General features: G+C 42.1%; 1 protein-coding gene across 2 annotated transcripts in view; it reads right to left on the bottom strand.

Annotated features, from left to right (window-relative positions):
* Window positions 1-24171, bottom strand: part of LOC126271981 (E3 ubiquitin-protein ligase TRIM37-like) — a 265524-nt gene that overhangs the window by 69328 nt on the left and 172025 nt on the right. For both annotated transcript variants that reach the window (XM_049974450.1, XM_049974459.1), the window contains exon 12: window positions 21304-21437. In XM_049974450.1, the coding sequence (XP_049830407.1) occupies window positions 21304-21437 (134 nt within the window). The remainder of the gene's footprint in view (window positions 1-21303; window positions 21438-24171) is intronic.

Raw genomic sequence — 24171 nt, 5'->3', positions numbered from 1 at the left:
ACCATCCCGGAATTTGCTTGGTGCAATTTAGGGAAATCGCAGAAAACCTAAATCAGGATGGCCAGACACGGGCTTGAACCATCATCATCCCAAAAGCAAGTCCAGTGTGCTAACCACTGCACCACCTTGCTCAGTCCTATAACAAATTGTTTGTCTCTACTTCCTCTACACTACTGTGGTATGTCGTGAACAGTGACAATGTACTGAATAATACATAAAATAATTAACAATGTACACTCCTTCACAAAACCTGGCCCATGACCAGCTGCCACAGAGTCTACGTCTGTGCCAATTGCAACATATAAACTGGCCACGCTAATAATTCTCCAAGTCCAGCTATCTGCACAATTTGGCAACACTGCACAATTTGGCAACACTGCACACTGCGGAAGTTCCTCAAGGAAATTTTGTATTCTTTTTGAGTTGTTACACTACATCTACACCTGTGGTCAGTGATAAACAGAGCGCCATCTGAATATAATACCCTCCATCGAAATCACTTGTTGCCTAAATTTTTATAGTGCCTTTCATCTAATGTTTCTGATACACTGGTAATAACAGTTTCATACAGTAACATTTTTGCAAAAGATTTCTCAGCAGCCTGACTGCTTTTGAATGCCACATGCAGAAGAGCTCTCCAGAGCCATTTGCCTGGTGCCAGCAGCAGTTGCTGCAACAATGCTGTGCTCTCTCGCCCCGTGTCTTAAGTATCCACCACCGCTCATCACTTATAGCTTGATAGCAGTGGAGGCAGATGACCTGTTTTATGTGATGATTATTGTATTATATTAATATTCAAGACAGGAGTATGGCTCAAAAATCTAATTAGGTATCTCAGTATGCTGTTTAATATTGTTATTAATGGTTTATGGCTCATTTCTTTTCCTTTGGAAGTGATACTTTGTGCACTGCTTTCGTTAGGAATTTGTATGTTCTCATCAAGCCACTGTGGTGAAATCAGTTTTACTGTTGTTTGATTTCTTACAGTAAATATATGCACTGAATTGCATGAATACGTTACAGTGCATGCTCTATAGCAATGCTGGTAAACTGCATATTCTGAGGTCCATGTATGGATTCATGGAGAACTTAACACTGCTCAGAAACAATATTTACAATATTGAATTTGATTTTAACCAAGAAAAGTGATCATTTTTGAAGCTACCCAAAGTGGAAGGAAGTAGCTAACACCAGTAGCAAATGTCTACAGGGGTCCGTAATTGCTATTACACAAATTTACCACGAAGGAACTATATTCACTTCATAACTATTTTCCTGACATATGGGTGATAAGTGATAAACAAAACTCAAACTTGTCTCATCAATAGTCAAGACTTAATACATAAAGATTTTCTTCCAATTCTGTTAAAGAATTTCTTCAACAATTTTCAGCAACATTACATAAAACGGAGAACAAGAACCTAAAGTGCAATGCTCTGCACTGCAATAGTTATGAGAACTCACACTGCCCTTGCATCAGAAGCATCTGTGAAACTACTGAGCTAACAAGACACTGATGGCAGCTGGTCTCTCTGATTACCATAATGCAATGTTAAAGATTTGAATGGTTGTTACTTAAGTAGGCATTTCCAGATTCCAAAAATTAAATTTTCTTTCTCGCTCTCTCACCTCACTCACATGAGGATTTTGCAGCATTAGTCAGCAAAATGGAAAAGGAAAGCCAAGTGACTTTAGGGGAACACTTAAGGACCACATGCACAAATTAATGCACTGTAACAGGGTTGCCAAATACGAGTATTTCAAGCATGCTGACAAGTCTTTGCTGTGCAAAGGGGTGACAATGTAGTGACATGCTTGTCATGTTTGTCACATACATGCTCTCACAGGGGAGATGTGAGGATGTGACTGCATTTGCTTTTTATGCAGCATTATCAACTAATACCCATTAATAACGCCTTTCAGGCTATCTATCTTTGAGGCATTCAATTAGTTTTAACATAGAATTACTCTTTTTTTATGCTTTCCAGAATGGAAGGGGGCTGTTGACACCAGTGTTAGATATTTTCAGCACAGTGATAGCAAAGCTAGTGATATTTGTTTCCATTATAACTTCCAATCATGATTACAATTTCTCCAAACTACAAATGAATAAAACACTTACTTTGATAGTTTGCAATGAAAACTTATTATTTGAGTGAAATAAAAAGAAACAGCAAATCAATCTTCCATTGGAAGATATCCAATATTTTATACCCTAAAACTGAAGGTGCTGGCTTGTGTTACATAAAGACAGAATTTCATGACTACCATGAGAAAGCAGAAGTACATAGGTGGGGATGAAAGCAAGAAGGAATGCAGTTAACTCATTATTCGATTTCACACAGTAATCAATTCATTTGAGTATTCAGAACAGAAGAAACTGAAAATTATGTTCATTAACACAAAAATTACACTGTACATGAGGGCAATGTGCAATTCTGTGCTTTCAAGCCTTTTTCACCTTCAAATATACATATATTGCATTACAAACTAGCCTGAGCATTGTTTTAATAATATTTCCTTCTTGTTTGGTCACTAAACGATGAAAAGAATACAAATCCATGTCACTTATGGGTCCTTCAAATCTTCCCAGTGTCTCTTTTTATGTGTTGTTGCTTGGCACTCTATGCCTGCTCCCAATGAGGTATTGGATCGAGCTTGCAGATGTTTACAAATTGTATTCAAAATCTAATGTCACAAGTGAGACATGCACTTTATTATCTAGAATTTCCATGTAACAAGGGACATTCAATAAGTAATGCAACATTGTTTCCCCTTGAAAGCAGGTTGGTTTTATTTCAGGATTCCAATACATAATATTATTCCCCACTCTTTTGGCTACAAAACCTTATTTTTCAACAGAATCTTCATTCAATACGATGACCTTATGCCATCTAAATGGTAGGTCCTATTTAGCTGAATCTTACCATTCTAATGGTTGATGTAGTAGCTAATGTCATGCTGCATCAATAATTACATAAAAAGTTGTCACAATCAGCCTTGTAACATGCAAGCAATCTTCCACAGATGGTATTTCATTGTTCTTTGTGGTCTTCTGTTGGGCAGTGAGAAATGCAGTTGTTGGCACACAGCTTTGAGTACCACAACTGGTGGATGAATGTGTCAGCACTATCAACAGACATGTCCAGTTGAGTAGTGCTTGTGATCCGTTGATCACCTTTAATCCCACACTCAGAAGTCAGACAGGGGAACTATGGGGGCAGAGGGGAAGGAATGTGGACAGGGAGGAAGGGACATGGGGAAGGAAAAAAGGGCTACAACACCTCAGGGTCCCGTGGTCACCATGCAGAAACTCCCAAAAAACTATGAGCCAACTAGGTGGTCGGAAGACCGAATTCTAGCCAGTACGGTTGCTCAGTGACCGAATAAAGAATTTTGAACCACTTTCTGATTTTATTAAGACCAAAACCACTTGGTGTGTTTGCATAGATTGAGTGTCAATATTTTACCTTCAAAGTCATTGTATGACTCTCTCATTGATCTTCTCACACGCATTTTCACTTCGTTCAGCTTGTGTTTGTCTGCTGGGTTTCGACTTCTCTTGAAACTCTGAAGAAGCTCTTTGTTAACGTAGCAGTTTTGTAACACAGCTATTAAACCATGGTGGGTCTTTCACATCCCTTAAGATGTAACTATTTACATAATTGTCAAATGCATACAGGATGATGGTTCTGAATTTTTTCAGTGTGTGCTCCAAATTTTCATCCCCAGTAACGAATATTTGATGCTGATTTCTCAGAAACTCTGCAATTTGTTTCCTGTCATTCTTGCTAAACAAAAATATTTTTTCTATCTTCCTTAACAATAATTGCAATACTGATCATATAGTTGCTACCACAGCCTTATGACCACTGAAACCTTCCACTATGATAACTGATTCAGAAAGTCTGAGTGTTTGCTGCTAACAGATCTAAAATGTTGCTTCTTGAATTGGTTCTTAATTATCTGCTCAAAGTAATTTTTGCACAACACATTCAGAATAATGTCACATGAATCCCTGGCTCTGGCACCATTCTGACAACATGACTCTACCAATCTATACACAGCAATTTGAAGACATGCCATATTACTACAGCATGTTAAGGAAAGTTAATGTATTAACAATATAATGCAGATATCTCTGAAGCGCTCTACCACTATGAGCAATTCACAAGTGGAATCCATGATAAGCTTGTTAGATATTATCGAGTTCTTTACAGCAATAAATACACCACCGTCACTAATGATTAACCTATCCTTATGATAAATATTCCAATCTGAACTCAGGATATCATTGCAATTCACTTCTGGTTTCAACCACCTTTCTGTTTCTAATACTGTCTGAGCATTATAACTTTCAATAAGCGATACTAATTCTAGGACCTATCCTTGCATGTTCCTCCAGTTTACTAACATCCTATTAACCTTTCCTATATCCAATCTGTGAGGATAAGCATTCTCTGAGAAAATTGTGGCTGATGCAACTTCCATTTTGCAAGGCAATTCATCTCTGATCCCAATCAAGGGGGTGGGACATTCTCTAACCTCACATGCTCCCTGAAAGCTCATGCAAAATCAGCATGACAAGCATTTCACTGCATATCTGCCCCCAGCACAGCTAAGACTTAGCAATGTGGTTGAAATATTGGCAACCCTGTGACAGTGCATTTACTTCTGCAAGTTGCCATGAAAGTCACTTGGCATTTCCTTTCCACTTCAGTGACTTATGCTACACAATCCTCATGGAAGATGAGACATTGAGAAAGAAAATTAAATTTATTATTCTGGGAGTGCCGTACTTCATATAAACGAGAAGTGTTTGTAGCTTTAACATTGCATTATGAGGATCAGCAATCCATATGACAATCAGAGAGATAGACCAGTTGCCATCAGTGATTTGTTAGCTCAGTGGTTCCACCCATGTTCTGTAATGCAAGGGCAGCTTTAATTCTCAGTACTAATCATGGTACAGTGCAGTGCACTCTAGTTTCTTATTTTACATTTCATTTAACAGAACAACAAATTGTTAGAATAATTCTTTAACAGAATAAGAAGAAAACTGTTACAAACACAAAGTCTTCTCAGAATCTCAACTCAGTAAGCTGCGTTAAGGTCACTGATGTCTGCCTTGTAAATATCGAGCTTCTTCACTACACAAATGTCTCTAAAGAACTTGAACTACTACCAATGACACAAGTTTGAGTTTTATTTATCATGTAGGAGTCAAATGTCAGGGGAATAGTTACAAAGTAACTATAGTTCCTCTGTGGTAAATCTGTGCAATAGCATTTAGGTGTCCAGGTAGACGTTTGCTGACACCGGCGTCAGCAACTTACTTCCACTTTGGGTGGAAACTGATTACATCATATTTACATACTGTGGCTTGACAAAAACACATGAATATTTGATGCAAACACTTCACAAACACTCGCTTCTAAAAGGAAATGAAATGAATCATTAATAATAATATTTAACAATGTAATGAGATCTTACGATTGGATTACAAACAATAAAATAAATTTTGAGCCATACTAATGTCTTGGATATTAATGTAATACAATACTAATTATATAAGAACAGATCATCTATGTCTGTTGCTATTCTATTAAGCATGAAATGCAAATCATAGATTCTTTGTGGAGTATACTCACAAAATGTAAAGTATTTTAGTCTCCCCAAAGGAATGAGCAATGGCCAATGCTTTCGACACAGGATGAGAGAATGCAGTGACCTGGGGTGTTCAAAGGTAGACAGTTTACCGCAAAATATTTCGAAAAAATATTATTGAACAAAACTGTTATTACTAGTGTTTCAGAAAGTGAAATACAATGTTGCTGTGCTACCATTACACTTAGAACTTCAGCATTCAGATGAAAGGTACTATAAAAATTTAGGCAACAAGTGGTTTCGACCGCAAGACGTTGCAAATGATGCTCTGTTTACCACTAAACCAAGGGCGTAGATGAAGCATAAGAACTCTAATAGAAGATTTCCTCCAGGTGCTGCAGCAGGCCACACTGTTGCCAGATTGTACAGATAGCTGGACATAGAGTAGAGCTGGACTTACAGTATTATCAACATGGCCAGTTTATTTGTCCCAAGTTGCAATCATCGTGGACTTAGACTCTATGGCGGCTGGCCACTGGCCAGATTTTATGTCACACAGTGTACACTAAATGTGTTCTATCTCAGAAACCATTCTGAATAGGGCATATGTCCATTTGACATACTTTGCTTCAAATTATCATTCCTATCATATCCCTGAATATTGGCCAATCCTCATATGTCTCTGTATAAATAATGTTATTTCTTTTGCAGTGATTAGTTCTCACTATTAATGAATTAATGTTTTTAGACGCTGAATGCAACAGCTAACATTAATATATATTTTTCAATAATTTGTCAGTACTTAATCATGGTAAATGTAGTATCAAAGCTAGATGCTGTACGAGTACTAGTGGCACTGAAACACTGAACAGAATATTTTTATTGCATTCAGTGACAGAAGCTTAATGTCACACAAAATGCCACCGATTGTGGTGAGTCTTTTGTACTTAACAGCATGGCGTCATTACGAAAACACTCAAGCCAAAACGACTATAAACTTTATAAATTATCCTTGAAACCTTTGCCAAAAACCCACATCCTCACTCCAAATTATTTTTTCATGTACTACTACATACATTCTCTACAAAAAAACTAAAATTGAAGACATCATTTTATTTATTTTGGATCTTGTTGAACTTTGTGGCTGTTATTCATGTGATTAATCTGAGATATGTCCATTAAAGTAAGATCTCCAGTTTCTTTCCATATAGAATATATGTTTAAAAATATGCTTACTGGCAATGGAAGTTACATTGATGGAAATGCTGGAATTTCAGCTATTTTTTATGTAATAACCATTGCATTTGATGCACATCAGCATGCGCTGTGATATTTTTCACATATCCTTGTCATAGAACTCTCCCGTCACATTGCACCGTCTCTCTTTTTTTTCAACTCATTGCTAGTCTGGAAATGCATCCCACCCACATGTGACTTCAACTCAGGAGACAGATGAAAATCACTAAGTGCTAAGTCTGGGCTGTAGGAGCAATGGGTGTGGATGACCCATCTGAAATGGGCCAGGAGTGCACGGGCAATATGGAGATAAGAGTTGTCATGATTTGAACACACACCCTTTGTCAGCATTCCCACTCTTCATTTTTTAGCGGCACAAAGCAAATCTTCTAAAAAGACTCATTTGTGGGAGCATTGATTGTTGTGTCGGTAGGCACACACTCGCACAACAATACACATTTCCTGTCCCAGAACACATTGGCCATTACCCTGCTGGCAGACAGTGCTTGTCTGAACTTTCACAGTTTTAGAGAATTTGAATTCCCGCCAGTGACAAGACTTTTTCTTGGTTTCAAGTGGAGTGTAACACATCCAGGTTTCATCACCAGTGACAACTGAATCCAAAAATTCCCTACTTTGTTCTGCATAGTGCTCCAGGAATTTGCGGCTTGCTTCAACACATTACCGTTTAGTTCTTCAGTGAGAATTTTGGAGACCCACCTCGCACACACCTTGTGATAATGCAAACATTTGGTCAATATCTTTTCAATTTTAGTCTGACTTCAGGAATCATTCACACAGCTTGTGAACTGTTACACACTGATTTTCAAGTATTTTTCCCTCCACTTTGGAACTGTTTCAGTTGACACCGAAGGCTGACAAGAACGCTGTTCATCATGGACACTTGCATGTCCGTTCTTGAACATACTAACTGATTTTCCCACATTTTTTATGTCCATACTGTGGTCCATAGATTTTGCATAACTGACAACGAATGTCAATAGGGGTAGTGTCCTTGGCACTTGAAAAACAAGTCACTGCACACAACTCTCATTTGGTGGGAGAAGCAAGGGGGAGCTCCATTATGAACAGCTGCTCAGTCAGGACTGAGCATCGCAGCAGGCTCATGTTGCTGGGATCTGAAGGGATGGGGCAGAAAGGTGGTTGGGGGGGGGGGGGGGGGGGGCAATGGGCAGCGACATGTCAGTGTTGCCATGTGTCACATAAAAACATTCCTCACAGCTTCAGTTCCCTTAGAAATCTTAATTTATGGACACATCTTGTATGAGTTGTGCTGAAGGGTTCAAATCACTTCCAATGAGAATGGTGCAAACAGCAGTAGCATTCATGCGCAGAAAGGTGGATGTTTTGAAATCTAGTGAATAGAAATGATATGTATGGAAATAGGAAAGGCAACATGTACAAAATGGTGAGTGGAAAAGATACAATTATGCCAAGTTTGTAATGTTATTGTGTAGAAGTACCAATGTTTGGTAAATTGGCAGATCTGTTAAATTCATTCCACAAACTAGGCAAAAAGCAATCCTAAGATTTTTATTTAGGAGGCATCATTAGTATCAATCTAGTTCAACAGAGTAGAAAGAAGAATGGGTAAGTTCAGCCCAAGGCTTTCTCAGTTTCAAATTCATATCTTATTGGTGATAAAAAATGGGTTTCTAAAAAGGCATTTCGATCACTTCACAGCATACAGTATTGTGATTATAGATTGTATTTTTTCATGGTATTAGTTTTTAAATATCTGTTTTTCGGCAAGAAAGACATAGCTTGTAATGGTCTCAGGTTGCTATTTGCTTCATTAATAACTTTCATATTTTTGGTCAGATGTGAAGGGAGTAAAAAAAAAAATAATAATCATGGAAATAATATTCTTCCAATAAAATTCACAAAAATCTCACTTTGTTTAGGAAATGATGAAGAGACAGACACTAAAATTTTAATTCATTGCTTCAGCATACATCATTACTGTAGATAAAGGTGATAATATCTATCAGGAACACCAACTACACATGATTTAGAAAACTTTCACTCACTCCCTGCCGCCGTTGGATAAGCAACTGCAGCAGCAAGTCGTATACTCCTAGCTCACTCATTTGTTACATAGTTTAATTCCTAATTTCTTTGCGTGTTTTTGGTACTTGCATTGTTTAATTCATAAATTTTGGGCATATTATAGTATTTGAGAGTTGTAGCATCGCCTTTTAGTACCTGAATAGAGTAAAATCGCGTAGTCTCCTTCGCCGCCGAGCAGTGTCAGCAGTGCGCAAGTATCAGCATTACTGCATTTACTAGGCAATCTTGTATTTTAATAACCGTTTAAATTTTGTGTTGATTTGTTTGCGCTCTCTGTAGGTTAGCTAAGACGTTCTTTGCACAACAGTTTTTCGCATGGATAGGGACTGCAACTGCTGTGTTCGGATGCAGGCTGAGCTGGCATCCCTTCGCTCCCAGCTTCAGGCAGTGTTGGCTTCGGTCACACAGCTTGAGGCTGTTGGCAATGGGCATCACTGTGGGGGTCTGGATGGGGGGTTTGTCGGGGACAGTCAGCTCGTCCCATGCATCCCCCGATCGAACTAAGACTGTGGTTGCCCGGGATACGGCCCGCATTGAGGCTGATCCCTCACCTGTGGTAGAGTGGGAGGTCGTCTCAAGGTGTGGCAGGGGGCGAGAGACATTCCGGAGGGCTGAACGGAAGGCCTTTCCAGTTTGTCTGACGAACCGGTTTCAGGCTCTGTCTCAGGCTGATACTGATATTCGGCCTGACATGGCTGCTTGTCCTGTTCCAGAGGTTGCCCTCAGTCTGCAAGATCCGGGCAGTCGCAGAGGGTGGGCTTACTGGTAGTTGGGAGCTCCAACGTCAGGCACGTAATGGGGCCCTTGAGGGATATGGCAGCAAGAGAGGGGAAGAAAACCAATGTGCACTCTGTGTGCATACCGAGGGGGAGTCATTCCAGATGTGGAAAGGGTCCTTCCGGAAGCCATGAAGGGTAGAGGGTGCACCCATCTGCAGGTGGTCGCTCATGTAGGCACCAATGATGTGTGTCACTATGGATCAGAGGAAATCCTCTCTGGCTTCCGGCGGCTATCTGATTTGGTGAAGACTGCCAGTCTCGCTAGCGGGATGAAAGCAGAGCTCACCATCTGCAGCATCGTCGACAGGACTGACTGCAGTCCTTTGGTACAGAGCCGAGTGGAGGGTCTGAATCAGAGGCTGAGACGGTTCTGCGATCGTGTGGGCTGCAGATTCCTCGACTTGCACCACAGGGTGGTGGGGTTTTGGGTTCGGCTGGACAGGTCAGGAGTCCACTACACGCAACAAGCGGCTACACAGGTAGCGTGGGTTGTGTGGCGTGGGCTGGGCGGTTTTTTAGGTTAGATGGCCTCGGACAAGTACAGAAAGGGCAACAGCCTCAACAGGTGCGGGGCAAAGTCAGGACATGCGGGGACCAAGCAGCAATCGGTATTGTAATTGTAAACTGTCGAAGCTGCATTGGTAAAGTACCGGAACTTCAAGCACTGACAGAAAGCACCAAAGCTGAAATCATTATAGGTACAGAAAGCTGGCTGAAGCCAGAGATAAATTCTGCCGAAATTTTTACAATGGTACAGACGGTGTTTAGAAAGGATAGATTGCATGCAACCGGTGGTGGAGTGTTCGTCGCTGTTAGTAGTAGTTTATCCTGTAGTGGAGAAGAAGTGGATAGTTCCTGTGAATTATTATGGGTGGAGGTTACACTCAACAACCGAGCTAGGTTAATAATTGGCCCCTTTTACCAACCTACCGACTCAGCAGCATTAGTGGCAGAACAACTGAGAGAAAATTTAGAATACATTTCACATAAATTTTCTCAGCATGTTATAGTCTTAGGTGGAGATTTCAATTTACCAGATATACACTGGGACACTCAGATGTTTAGGATGGGTGGTAGGGACAGAGCATCGAGTGACATTATACTGAGTCTACTATCCGAAAATTACCTCGAGCAATTAAACAGAGAACCGACTCATGGAGATAACGTCTTGGACCTACTGATAACAAACAGACCAGAACTTTTCAACTCTGTAAGTGTAGAACAGGGAATCAGTGATCATAAGGCCATTGCAGCATCCCTGAATATGGAAGTTAATAGGAATATAAAAAAAAGGGAGGAAGGTTTATCTGTTTAGCAAGAGTAATAGAAGGCAAATTTCAGACTACCTAACAGATCAAAACGAAAATTTCTGTTCCGTCACTGATAATGTTGAGTGCTTGTGGAAAAAGTTCAAGGCAATAGTAAAATGCGTTTTAGACAGGTACGTGCCGAGTGAAACTGTGAGGGACGGGAAAAACCCACTGTGGTACAACAAAAAAGTTAGGAAACTACTGCGAAAGCAAAGAGAGCTTCATTCCAAGTGTAAACACAGCCAAAACCTCTCAGACAAACAGAAGCTAAACGATGTCAAAGTTAGAGTAAGGATGGCTATGCGTGAAGCGTTCAGTGAATTCGAAAGTAAAATTCTATGTACCGACTTGACGGAAAATCCTAGGAAGTTCTGGTCTTATGTTAAATCAGTAAGTGGGTCGAAACAGCATATCCAGACACTCCGGGATGATGATGGCATTGAAACAGAGGATGACACGCGTAAAGCTGCAATACTAAACTCCTTTTTCCAAAGCTGTTTCACAGAGGAAGATCGCGCTGCAGTTCCTTCCCTACATCCTCGCACAAACGAAAAAATGGCCGACATTGAAATAAGTGTCCAAGGAATAGAAAAGCAACTGGAATCACTCAACAGAGGAAAGTCCACTGGACCTGACAGGATACCAATTCGCTTCGACACAGAGTACGTGAAAGAACTTGCCCCCCTTCTAACAGCCGTGTACCTCAAGTGTCTAGAGGAACGGAAGGTTCCAAATGATTGGAAAAGAGCACAGGTAGGCCCAGTCTTCAAGAAGGGTTATCGAGCAGATGCGCAAAACTATAAACCTATATCTCTGATGTCGATCTATTGCAGAATTTTAGAACATGTTCTTAGCTCGAGTATCATGTCATTTTTGGAAACCCAGAATCTACTCTGTAGGAATCAATATGAATTCCAGAAACAGCGATCATGTGAGACCCAACTAGATTTATTTGTTCATGAGACCCAGAAAATATTAGATACAGGCTCCCAGCTAGATGCTATTTTTCTTGACTTCCGGAAGGCGTTCGATACAGTTCCACACTGTCGCCTGATAAACAAAGTAAGAGCCTACGGAATATCAGACAGCTGTGTGGCTGGATTGAAGAGTTTTTAGCAAACAGAACACAGCATGTTGTTATCAATGGAGAGACGTCTACAGACGTTAAAGTAACCTGTGGTGTGCCACAGGGGAGCGTTATGGGACCATTGCTTTTCACAATATATATAAATGACCTAGTAGATAGTGTCGGAAGTTCCATGTGGCTTTTCGCGGATGATGCTGTAGTATACAGAGAAGTTGCAGCATTAGAAAATTGTAGCGAAATGCAGGAAGATCTGCAGCGGATAGGCACTTGGTGCAGGGAGTGGCAACTGACCCTTAACATAGACAAATGTAATGTATTGCGAATACATAGAAAGAAGGATCCTTTATTGTATAATTATATGAAAGCGGAACAAACACTGGTAGCAGTTACTTCTGTAAAATATCTGGGAGTATGCGCGCGGAACGATTTGAAGTGGAATGATCATATAAAATTAATTGTTGGTATGGCGGGTACCAGGTTGAGATTCATTGGGAGAGTCCTTAGAAAATACAGTCCATCAACAAAGGAGGTGGCTTACAAAACACTCGTTCGACCTATACTTGAGTATTGCTCATCAGTGTGGGATCCGTACCAGATCGGGTTGACGGAGGAGATAGAGAAGATCCAAAGAAGAGCGGCGCGTTTCGTCACAGGGTTATTTGGTAACCGTGATAGCGTTACAGAGATGTTTAACAAACTCAAGTGGCAAACTCTGTAAGAGATGCGCTCTGCATCGCGGTGTAGCTTGCTCTCCAGGTTTCGAGAGGGTGTGTTTCTGGGTGAGGTATCGAATATATTGCTTCCCCCTACTTAAACCTCCCGAGGAGATCACGAATGTAAAATTAGAGAGATTAGAGCGCACACGGAGGCTTTCAGACAGTCGTTCTTCCCACGAACCATACGAGACTGGAACAGGAAAGAGAGGTAATGACAGTGGCACTTAAAGTGCCCTCCAGCACACACCATTGGGTGGCTTGCGGAGTATAAATGTAGATGTAGATGTAGATTTTGACTTTCACACGAATAACATAGCACACTTTCCTTTCCAGTGGATAACTAGGTGGTGGCAGAAAGAGCATCCAGCCACTCCTTAAAATACCAATTCTTAGGACTAAAGGTAGACATAAGGATTTCTTTGAAATATTACATTAGAGACCTTGTGCAGTAACTCAATGATGCTGTCTTCACTACAAGAATGGTCACCACTTTCCCTGTCCATGAAACATGGAGAATAGTTTACTTAGCTTACTTTCACTTTATTGCCTCTTATGGTGTTATATTTTAGGGCAACTCTGTGCAGTTACTAAGAATATTTTTATCCCAGAAACAGGGAGACTGATCTATGGTGTATGTTCACGAACTTCATGTAGGCTGTTGTTCAGATTTCTCAGGATATTAACTTTATCACCCCTGTATATATATTCGATCATGAGAACTGTTACCGACAATGACGAATTACTCAAAAGAAACAGTAACACTCATTTCACAAATATCAGACAGAAAAACAATATTCACAAAAAATGAGGGACAGACGAGTGAACATTCTAAAGCAGATTGTCAAAAACCTGAAAGAAATGTTTGTCTGTGATGTGATAGTGCCACGACATTTAACAGTGCTGCCACGACAGTACGCACAAACGGCAATAGAGGCGCTCCACAAATCGGCTGAGCTCGGGAGCGCCACCTAGCTACGAACGGCGCCGGCCGCATGTCATGGCATGGCAGTCGAATACGAGAGAATGAGTTGTAATCATGTGATCAGCTATTGTTTCTAAGAGAGAGTATGAACATCCACGCAATTATTGTGATTAAAGGTTATAACACTTTTTGGCGATGAGGACGGGATATTTTCACTGCGTTGTGGATTTGCGTGCTCGTGCCGGGGCACACATGGAACAGCTTATGCAAGCGTTCATTGAACAACAAACACAGCTGACGGCTACTATTAAGGCTCAACAAACACAGCTGACGACAGCGATTCAGGCGTTGTCGACGTCGCTTACTCATCGTCTGTCTTCCTCTTCTCCACCTCCATTCCCTCCTTACGACAAGGCCGCTGAAGACTGGGAGGATTATGAGAAGCGTTTGCGGCAACACTTCTTGGCTTTCGGCGTTGTTGACGCTCCTGTGTGTAAGTCGTTATTTCTATCATGGATTTCCCCTCGAGTCTATCAGCTGCTATCTCAGTTAGCCCCTCTGCGGGAACCTGCCTCCCTGTCCTTCCAAGAATTGTGTGACTTATTGTCTGACTATTATCGAAAAAACACCCACGTCGTTGCCGCCCGCATGGCGTTCTACCGGTGTCGTAAACAGCCCCATCAATCTTACCGGGCTTGGGCGGCGGAACTACACGGTCTGAGTAGGAAATGTCAGTTTGTCACGGACACACATCACGAGTCTTATGCTGACTCAATGGTTAGGGATGCTATTCTACGGCTTGCTCCTGATAAAGAAGTTCGGCAACGTGCCCTCCAACTGCCAAACCCGTCGTTGTCGGAAGTTCTAAGCATTGCTCAATCCTTTGAAGTGTCTCACGCTGCTGGCGCGCAAATCAACGCGTGGTGTGATGTAGGCGCTGTACAGTCAACTCTCGACACGGCAATTTGCCTGTTTCACAGGAGAACGAAGATGTGGCGGCGGTTCACTCACGTCAACAATGTCGCGTTGGGCCACAACGCTCGCAGCGAAACCAGCAACCACAGAAGCCGGTTCGTTCCGCACTTCCTTCTTGCCCCCGTTGTTTCGTACAGCACGACAGGGCAGTGTGTCCAAAACGTTGGGCCACATGTAATTCATGTAGGAAAAAAGGCCACATTGCTTCTGTGTGTCAGTCCCATAAAGTTCCTGTCGACGAGGACGAGGCGTCGGACATGGATGTTCACTGTGTGCTTTCTCAAACAAATAAGTTGTTTGTTACTGTTTGTGTTCTGAATAAAGACATCCGCATGCAAGTGGACACTGGCTCTGCAGTAGCTCTCATTAATTCTCGCACGTATTTGGCGTTGGGCTCCCCTCCTTTGTCTCCAGTTACGCGAAATCTGAGGACTTATAATAAACAGAAAATTCCTATCATGGGCCAGTTTGATGCTTCCACTGGCTACAAGTCTGTTGTTCGGCCCCTCACGTTTTATGTGGTGGATCATGCGGGCACTGAAAACCTGTTCGGTTATGATACTTTCCAGTTGTTCGGGTTCTCCATTGATGATGATGTGCACCTCATATCTGAGGATATTCCGTATCAACAGCTGGATGGATTGTGTTGTGAATTTTCGTCCGTGTTCTCTGCTGGTCTGGGTTGTGCCAAGGATTTTGAAGCCCACATTACTCTTAAACCTACGGGTCGCCCTAAGTTTTTCCGGGCACGCCCTATTCCGGTGGCGGTGCGTGCACATGTCAAGGCTGAGCTAGACAGGTTAACAGCTTCAGGGATTCTTCTTCCGGTTACATCCAGCGAATGGGCACCGCCGATCGTGGTGGTTTCTAAACCAAACGGGAGTCTGCGATTGTGTGGTGACTTTAAAGCCACCGTCAACGCTCAGAGCCTCATTGACACTTATCCTCTTCCCCGTCCTGAGGAGTTGTTTACCAAGCTCGCTGGGGGCCAGTTCTTTTCCAAACTTGACTTATCGGAGGCGTACCATCAGTTGCCGTTGGACGCTACTTCCAAGGAATTTCTCATTATCAACACTCCTTGTGGGTTGTATCAGTACCAGCGATTACCATTTGGCGTCGCTAGCGCACCGGCCATTTTTCAGCGGCTTTTGGAACAGCTCACGGCTTCCGTTCCCGGCTGCATAAACTATCTGGATGACATTGTTGTCACGGGAGCCTCCACTGAGGAGCACCTTCGTAATTTACGTTCACTGTTTTGGGTTTTGCATTCGGCTGGGTTGAGGTGCAATCTGGACAAGTCACAGTTCTTCCAACCCTCCATTGAGTATCTTGGTTTCCACTTGTCCCGTGAGGGTATACGTCCTCTCCGTCAGCACGTTGCGGCCATTAACGCTCTACCCCGGCCGTCTACGGTCAAAGAACTTCAGGCGTTTCTAGGCAAGATTGCTTATTATCACAAATTGATGCCATCCGCAGCGGCGGTAGCTTATCCTCTGCATCAGCTGTTACGCAAAAACGTCCCTTTCTGTTGGTCCGACGGGTGTGAGCAGGCTTTTGTCCGCCTGAAGGCTCATTTGCAGTTGGCGCCTTGTCTTGCCACATTCTGTCTGGGTCAGCACTTGGTTCTGGCGACTGACGCGTCACAGTATGGCCTAGGGGCTGTTCTCGCCCATCGGTATGAGGATGGGTTGGAACGACCCATCGCCTATGCTTCCAAGACCCTCAACGAGGTGCAACGGCGTTACTCTCAAATAGAAAAGGAGGCGCTCGCTATCATTTATGCTCTAAAAAAAGTTCAGCGTTTTTTTGTATGTTTCTAAGTTTCACCTCATCACCGGCCACAAACCGCTGGTCTCTCTGTTCAGCCCATCGGCGTCACTTCCGGATAAGGCAGCTCACTGCCTGCAACGTTGGGCCTTGTACTTGTCTCGTTTTCATTATGAGAATCACTATCGCCCCACGGCCCAACACGCCAACGTGATGCATTGTCGCAATTGCCGACCCTGTTTTCGATCGTGATGAACTCCTCTGTTTCCACATTGATGAGGGAGAACGTCGTGCGGTCGAGGGCTTTCCACTTACAGGTTCGCAGGTCGCGTCGGCTACTGCGCGGAACCCGATCCTGCGTCGGGTGATCGGTTTTGTTCAACGAGGTTGGCCGGACAGGACCAAGGGCCGGGCATCGGATCCCCTTCACAACTACCATGCCTTGCGCTTTCGTCTATCTGTTCGTGATGGTGGTGTTCTTCTGGCCACGGATGGCGCATCTCCACGGGTCGTGGTGCCAGCCTCTCTTCGCAACGATGTTCTCAAACTGTTGCACGAAGGCCATTGGGGTATTTCTCGGACTAAGTCCCTGACCCGCAGGCACGTTTATTGGCCCGGTATTGATTCGGACATCGCCCATATGGTTGCTGCGTGTGGCCAGTGTGCTCAACAACTGGCGGCACCTCGTACAATGCCCTCTCCGTGGCCTGATCCAGCTCAGCCATGGGAACGGGTACACACCGACTTTGCTGGCCCCTTCCTCGGTACTTATTGGCTACTGTTGATTGACGCCTTCTCGAAGTTTCCGTTTGTTGTTAGATGTCCGTCACCCACCACTGTGGCGACGACGCTGGCTTTGTCCAAAATCTTTGCACTAGAAGGTCTTCCATCCACGATCGTCATGGACAATGGCCCTCAGTTCTCTTCGCAGGCCTTCCGTGATTTTTGTACTGGACAAGGGATTCATCATGTTACCGCACCTCCCTTCCATCCGCAATCGAATGGGGAGGTCGAGTGCCTCGTCCGCACTTTCAAATGCCAGATGAAAAAATTCCTTAGTGATTTTTCCACAGATGACGCCCTGCTGCAATTTCTGAGTTCTTATCGCTTCACGCCTCTGGGTGATCGCAGCCCTGCTGAACTCTTGCATGGCCGCCAACCGCGCACTCTACTGCACCTGCTTCACCCTGTCAGGCCTTGTACTGTGTCCCCTAGTGCGGGAAAATACTCGGTGGGCGCCGATGTGTGGGCGCGAGGGTATGGATCTCGCCCTAAATGGATTCCAGGGGTGGTCAAGGCTCTTCGCGGCCGCCGGCTTTGTGAAATCCGTACGGGCGACGGCACGGTTGTTCGCCATTACGACCAGATGTGCCCACGAGTGGTGGCCACGCCGGTACCACCGCCCCTTCCTTCGCCTCCACCAGCCCGAGACGCCAGTCCTGTCGCTGCTGCCGATCTACCGTCCGTGTTGATGCAGCCGAAGTCGCTGCCGCTTCCGAGTATGCCGGAACCAGCCCCAGTCGCGACGCCGCCTTCTCCGGGACCCATCTCGCTGGAGCACACTCCCAGGTCCATGACACCTATGGATGCTGCTCCGGAGTTTTCACCCATCATCTCATCCAGGAGGCACGTTCCACGCATGAGCTTCCGTCCTGGACATTTTCGAACATACTCTCGTGTCTCTGCGCGGGATCTCCTCGGGGCCTCACAAGAGGCCATGGATGTCTCTGCGCTGTCCATGTCTCCAAGGAAGTGAGTGTTTATTTTTTTCAAGGGGGGAAAAAGTGTTGTGATAGTGCCACGACATTTAACAGTGCCGCCACGACAGTATGCACAAACGGCGATAGAGGCGCTCCGCAAATCGGATGAGCGCGGGAGCGCCACCTAGCTACGAACGGCACCGGCCGCATGTCACGGCACAGCAGTCGAATACGAGAGACTGAGTTGTAATCATGTGATCAGCTATTGTTTCTAAGAGAGAGTGTGAATATCCACGCAATTATTGTGATTAAAGGTTATAACAGTCTGTCCCTTTTATTTTTAATTATTAAGACCTTTATGAAATATTTTACTTTTACTTTGTAATTTTATTATTTTGCCAAATATTATTTTATGACTATCTGTTTTTTAGAATGTTTGCCTTTAATGCTTTAAGACTGCATGTTGCTAATTCACATTCTTTTATTTCTGACACTACAGCTCATACTATCATAATTTTAAATTCCTTTCATTTTCATTATTTTTATAAGACTGGCATGCAACATAAGACATAGAAATGCCTTTTAAAAATTGTCACATGTAAAAATTTGCAATCTAAATAGGAACTTCATAGACAATATTTCACACATATGCACAACTACTGTGCCTCTCGATTTTCTTCTTCTTAGTATTGATCTGTAAGAATTAATTATTAAGTATTGAGTAATCTATATAAATGGAAGTCTCTTATTACACAATGAAATGAGCCTCCAGAATATGTAGTAAGACATGCACTGGTTTCTCCTGTAATGATTTACCACCAGAAGGAGGTTCCTCGTCATTGGTAATTCATAATTTTATAGCTTTCTAGCTTTATGCATTTTTTTTAATGTATGTAGCCCTCTGATCAAAGTTTTGTATATGACTTTTAGGTCTGAAGATGACCACAGTTGTGGTGTCGAAACTGGTCGCTGGAATAAATAATTTGTGATCAAGACTGCTTTTGACTGTAAATATTTGTAATAACATTGATCATTGTATACTCCCACAATGTATGCAAAAGTAATTCTTAAGACCAGCTCAAATTACATGGAACCTTAAAATAGCCGGGCTAAAATTACTGGAGCTCTACTGTATATGCAAAGGAGCCAACTTCCAGCAATCAGCAGTTTAAACATCCTGAAGAGTAATACTCAAGCTGGTTCAAACATCAATTTTACATTTGTTAAAGCCTACAGTTTTCTCATGCAATGTGATCATATATCATACATGGGACACTTCTAACTGATGAAAAGATGGTAGGAATAAGTAATCAGAGATAATAGCATCTGTGCATCATGAAACAGAATGCAAGACTGGGGTGCGGACGAGTGCGGGGGCAGGGGGTTTTTAGGAAAGAAAACACAGCGACTTCTGAGATAATAGTGCATATAAAAATTCACAGCTCTATGAATCTAGTGGATGTCAGGAGGCTACTGTGATAATAGTGAACTAGTGTGGGATGTAAAGCTGATGAATGAAGCGGAAGTGGTGACAGAGATGATGGGTGTGGAGGTATGCGAAAGAGAAATATTAGTGGCAACTGAAGACAAGGGAACTGCATGGAGACAGCTTCCATCTAAGCAAAGCAAATAAGCTCCTATTTGGTGGAGGTGATGGTGGTGGTGGGGGGGGGGGGGGGGGGGGAGGAGGGGGGGAGATCCAACTGGCCCAAGATGTGAAGCAGCTACTCAAGTTGACCATGTTGTGTTGGTTGTAGGCTCCATCAGCATGGTCATCTTTGCCTTTGGCCACTGTTTTGTAATGGTCATCAAATCGGGCTCGTATCTGGTTGTCATGCTCAAAGGGCTGTGCAGAAGTTGTAGATGAGCTGGTATATGATATTACTGCTTCACAGTTGGCTCCACTTTTGATGAGGTAGCGTATGCTAGTGACAGATCTGTGTTAGGACATATCTGGTTGAGGCATGGGATAATTCTTGTACCTGGCTGTCGTATACAGATAGGCCGGAATTACAGCTGACATAAGGATGGATCAGGATGTCTCACAGGCCAAGTGTGCAGGACAATATCACTCTGGAAAGATGGAAGATATTTTTGGGAGAATAATTTTCATTTCAGTTCAAAATGAGAGGTGAATGATGTGGACCGGGTGTTCAAGTATGTGATGATAATGATTAATAAATGGGATGCTCCTTTGCACCCACATAGGGGGAAAAATAAAGAGTGTGGGAGAAGTGAAAGTTTTGGCATGAGTCAACGTTCTGGGCAGGATAGTTCTCAGCTTTTCAAGTACGCCATCAAATGGTAGTGAGGCTGGCTTTTAGTGTAGAAAGGATGGAAGCTGTCAATTGGAGATATTGCTGATCATTAAGATTTTGATAAATTGGAGGTTTTTAAGAAGCCATCAGAGAAGTTGAGATTGAGATTCACAAAATCTGCTCCGAAGGTACAACAGGAGAAAATATGCTAATGCTGTGGGGGACGAGGAAATTATATTTTGAACCTGGCATTAGACCATGAAGATATTATCAATGCACCTGGACAAAATGAGAGGTTTTGGACCTAGAGACTGTAATAATGATTCCTCTACACTGCCCATAAGCTCATAAACATGGTGGCATATGAGCACACAATGTGGATACCCATGCACATGCTATGGGTTTGCTTCTATATCTTTTATGAAAAGAGACAATGTAGTATTTCTTATGAATAAGGAACTAAACTGTGGGTCTGGAGATGCTGGAAGAGGTAGTATTGGATGGCAGGAAGGTTACTGGACTGCGAGATATTAACTGAGACACATCTGCAGTTAGATGCTTCCATTTTCTTTACGGTAAATAACCTTCCTCATTCCTTTGCTTGTATGCCACCTAGGATTTTCAATACTGATTAGAAAAGTTTCTTAATTTCAAACTCAGTTATTTAATTTTCCATAACTAACTGATCATGAATGGAAACATAATGTGTTTGGTGAACCATTCGAGAAAATTGGGAAACAACACAATTGTCTTACTTGTATCCAAGTCAAATTCTGCTACTTTCAGCACTTTGAAAACACTGTACTAAATGCATACACCCTTTTCCCAGAATTTTAACTGAGATATACACATTACCAGAAGTATAGAGAGAAGAGTTCCACAATGCTTGCTGTTCCTGTAGATTTGAGCTGTTTCTATCCTGCATCTCAAACAAATGTAACAACATTATTTCATCTTCGAGACTTTCTGAGACGGACGACTTAGATCTCCTGAAACACAGAAAATACTGATATTAACTTCAAACTGCTTGTTATAAATACACGATTTGCAAAACTCTTGAAAGTTCTGAGGAGTAAAACATGATAAAATCCTCTGTGGTAGGGTTGGGGGTATTGTGTGTGGCACAACATAAATGGACTTTTAAATGATGTGTGTACAAAGGTTTGCAGGCAATTCTTCACTATCATACTGGCAAATGTCAATATAACTTCCCCTATTCTTCATAAACATGGCACACAAACAAGTAAAACACAAACAGAAAATTTACATTTTGCTCACCAACTGTGTACTCATCTTTCCTCATTTTACATTAATTATTACAAGAAATGAATCTCTGACATGTTACTTAAAATGCAACATAATATCAAATAAAAGTACGGTTGGTTTGAGAACTGCAGTGTTGTAGGCACTTCAACTTATAAAAGCATAAAATTATGAGGTAGATTTGCTAGCCAGTACAGACCTTCAGGAAACAAAGTTTAGTGCATTACATAGACCCATCTAAAAGTATATGAAACTACTATAGCTTTCTGGGGTACTATCTTTTGTACTGATATATTTTGTATCAGCAATACTAAAACTCTCTCCTCCTGAAGACAAGTACCAAACTATAATTCTGCCACATAATTTTGTACTGTACTAAAGTACAGTTTGTATGCAAAATTTGGTGGTTGTCTAGATGCAACTTCATACTAACTGAGGACCAAAGAGCTTCAAAAGTTCACATTTCTGTTCTGCTCTTCATCATTAACATTTTCACATCCTGAAAAAAATTCACACTCTCCAATGAATTATTCATTTGTTGGATTGTGTTATAAATTCAGTCATGTATCACAAAATTTTTATTAACCAGACAATTAATTTAGGTCAGTTATGACTACCTTCAATCTGATTGAATCCACTCCATTACATAATTCATGTCACTGCATACACAGATGGTATGATACAGTTACAATGAGCAGCTATTCAAGCTTTGTCACAGAATCTACAAATTCTTCTGAGTACCATGGACACTAATGTTTATGCTTTGAGGACCTCACGTCTTAAGTATTAACAAGCCTAGCGAATAATGTTTAGATTTTGAGATGGAGCTTGCATAGCTGATTAATGTGACTATCATCTACATAAGCAATGGCATGGATTATGTAATGCACTGGATACACTCAGGCCTGAAGGTAGTCATAGCTGACCTGGGTAATAAAATTTTTGTGATCCAAGACTATATATAAGAAAGAAACTTCCACATGGGAAAAATATATTAAAAACAAAGATCCCAAGACTTACCAAGCGGGAAAGCGCCGGTAGATAGGCACAATGTCTGCTTGTGTCTGTGTATGTGCGGATGAAATATATGTGTGTGTGTGTGTGTGTGTGTGTGTGTGGTGTGTGTGTGTGTGTGTGTGTGTGTGTGTGTGTGTGCGCGCGCACGCGAGTGTACACCTGTCCTTTTTTACCCCCTAAGGTAAGTCTTTCCGCTCCCGGAATTGGAATGACTCCTTACCCTCTCCTTTAAAACCCACATCCTTTCGTCTTTCCCTCTCCTTCCCTCTTTTCTGATGAAGCAACCGTCGGTTGCAAAAACTAGAAATTCTGTGTGTGTGTTTGTGTGTTTTATTTATTGTGCCTATCTACCGGCACTTTCCCGCTTGGTAAGTCTTGGAATCTTTGTTTTTATATAAAAACAAGTATTTCCTGCATCTCTGTAAAATCTTAGGGCAAATATGTCGCAACTTGTGAACATCATGCTGTTTTCAGCATTATTTCAATTAAAATAATAAGACACCCTAGGTCTCATACACGCCAGCTGTTTGGTTTCTGTCAACTTTCATATGTAAACTGTCACCATACATACACAGCCAACAAACGCAAACGGTATATATTACAAGCACTGTGAATGCACAATGTTTAAGCTGCACTGTGTCATTTTGCCACAATTTATCAATATTATTTTCTGAATGGTCTTTTGAAGATGGGATCACAAGTGCAAAAGATATGGGGAAACACTCAAGTTTTGATATTTCTTCTGTATTCTTCTTTTAAGTATCTTACACAATCTATGACTATTTCACTTCCAGATAGATGTACGAGGTGTATTTCAGAACTAGGGCTCGATGACCAATATTTAATTGATGATAGGCCTGAATGAAGTTCCATTCATGAAGAGCTGACTACTGATTCTTTAGGAAAGAAAACTACTGCAATGTTCGTTTGATTCAGCAGTCACTAGGTGAGAGCAGATTGCGATTGCCAGGACAATGGCAGATTCTGCCAGTTGTGAAGTGCATTGTGCAATTAGTTTTTTGCTGGCAAAAGGATCTTCAGCTGCTGAAATTCATCATGAGTCTAGTGAATAAAAAGAAACATTAGATAAAAGATTTTACAATGATATTTTGCACGCACAATATTAACATTGATGTAAATTGTCGTTTCTAGATGAACAATGGTGCTGATGGGCTTGAAACTAGTGAAGGTTGGCTTTAGCTCTGCATCTCATTGTATTCCAGTTCATGAGAGGTAATTGTGGTCCACCCAAAACGACCTATATTGTCTTCAAGTAGCCTGGATTCAGCGATTGGGTATGATTTTATGCTTCGCTGTGCAGCGACTTTCGTACACCAACAATTTTTCATTTATAGTTTCACAGAGAAACAAGTAAAAAAATCTTTTCCTTTTTAACAACCTTGGAAATCATATTTTCCAAATAAGCTCGGTATAACCCACTCC

Source organism: Schistocerca gregaria, chromosome 1 (assembly GCF_023897955.1).
Source record: "Schistocerca gregaria isolate iqSchGreg1 chromosome 1, iqSchGreg1.2, whole genome shotgun sequence".
Lineage (NCBI taxonomy): Eukaryota > Metazoa > Arthropoda > Insecta > Orthoptera > Acrididae > Schistocerca > Schistocerca gregaria.
This window is presented reverse-complemented; position numbering and strand designations above follow the sequence as displayed.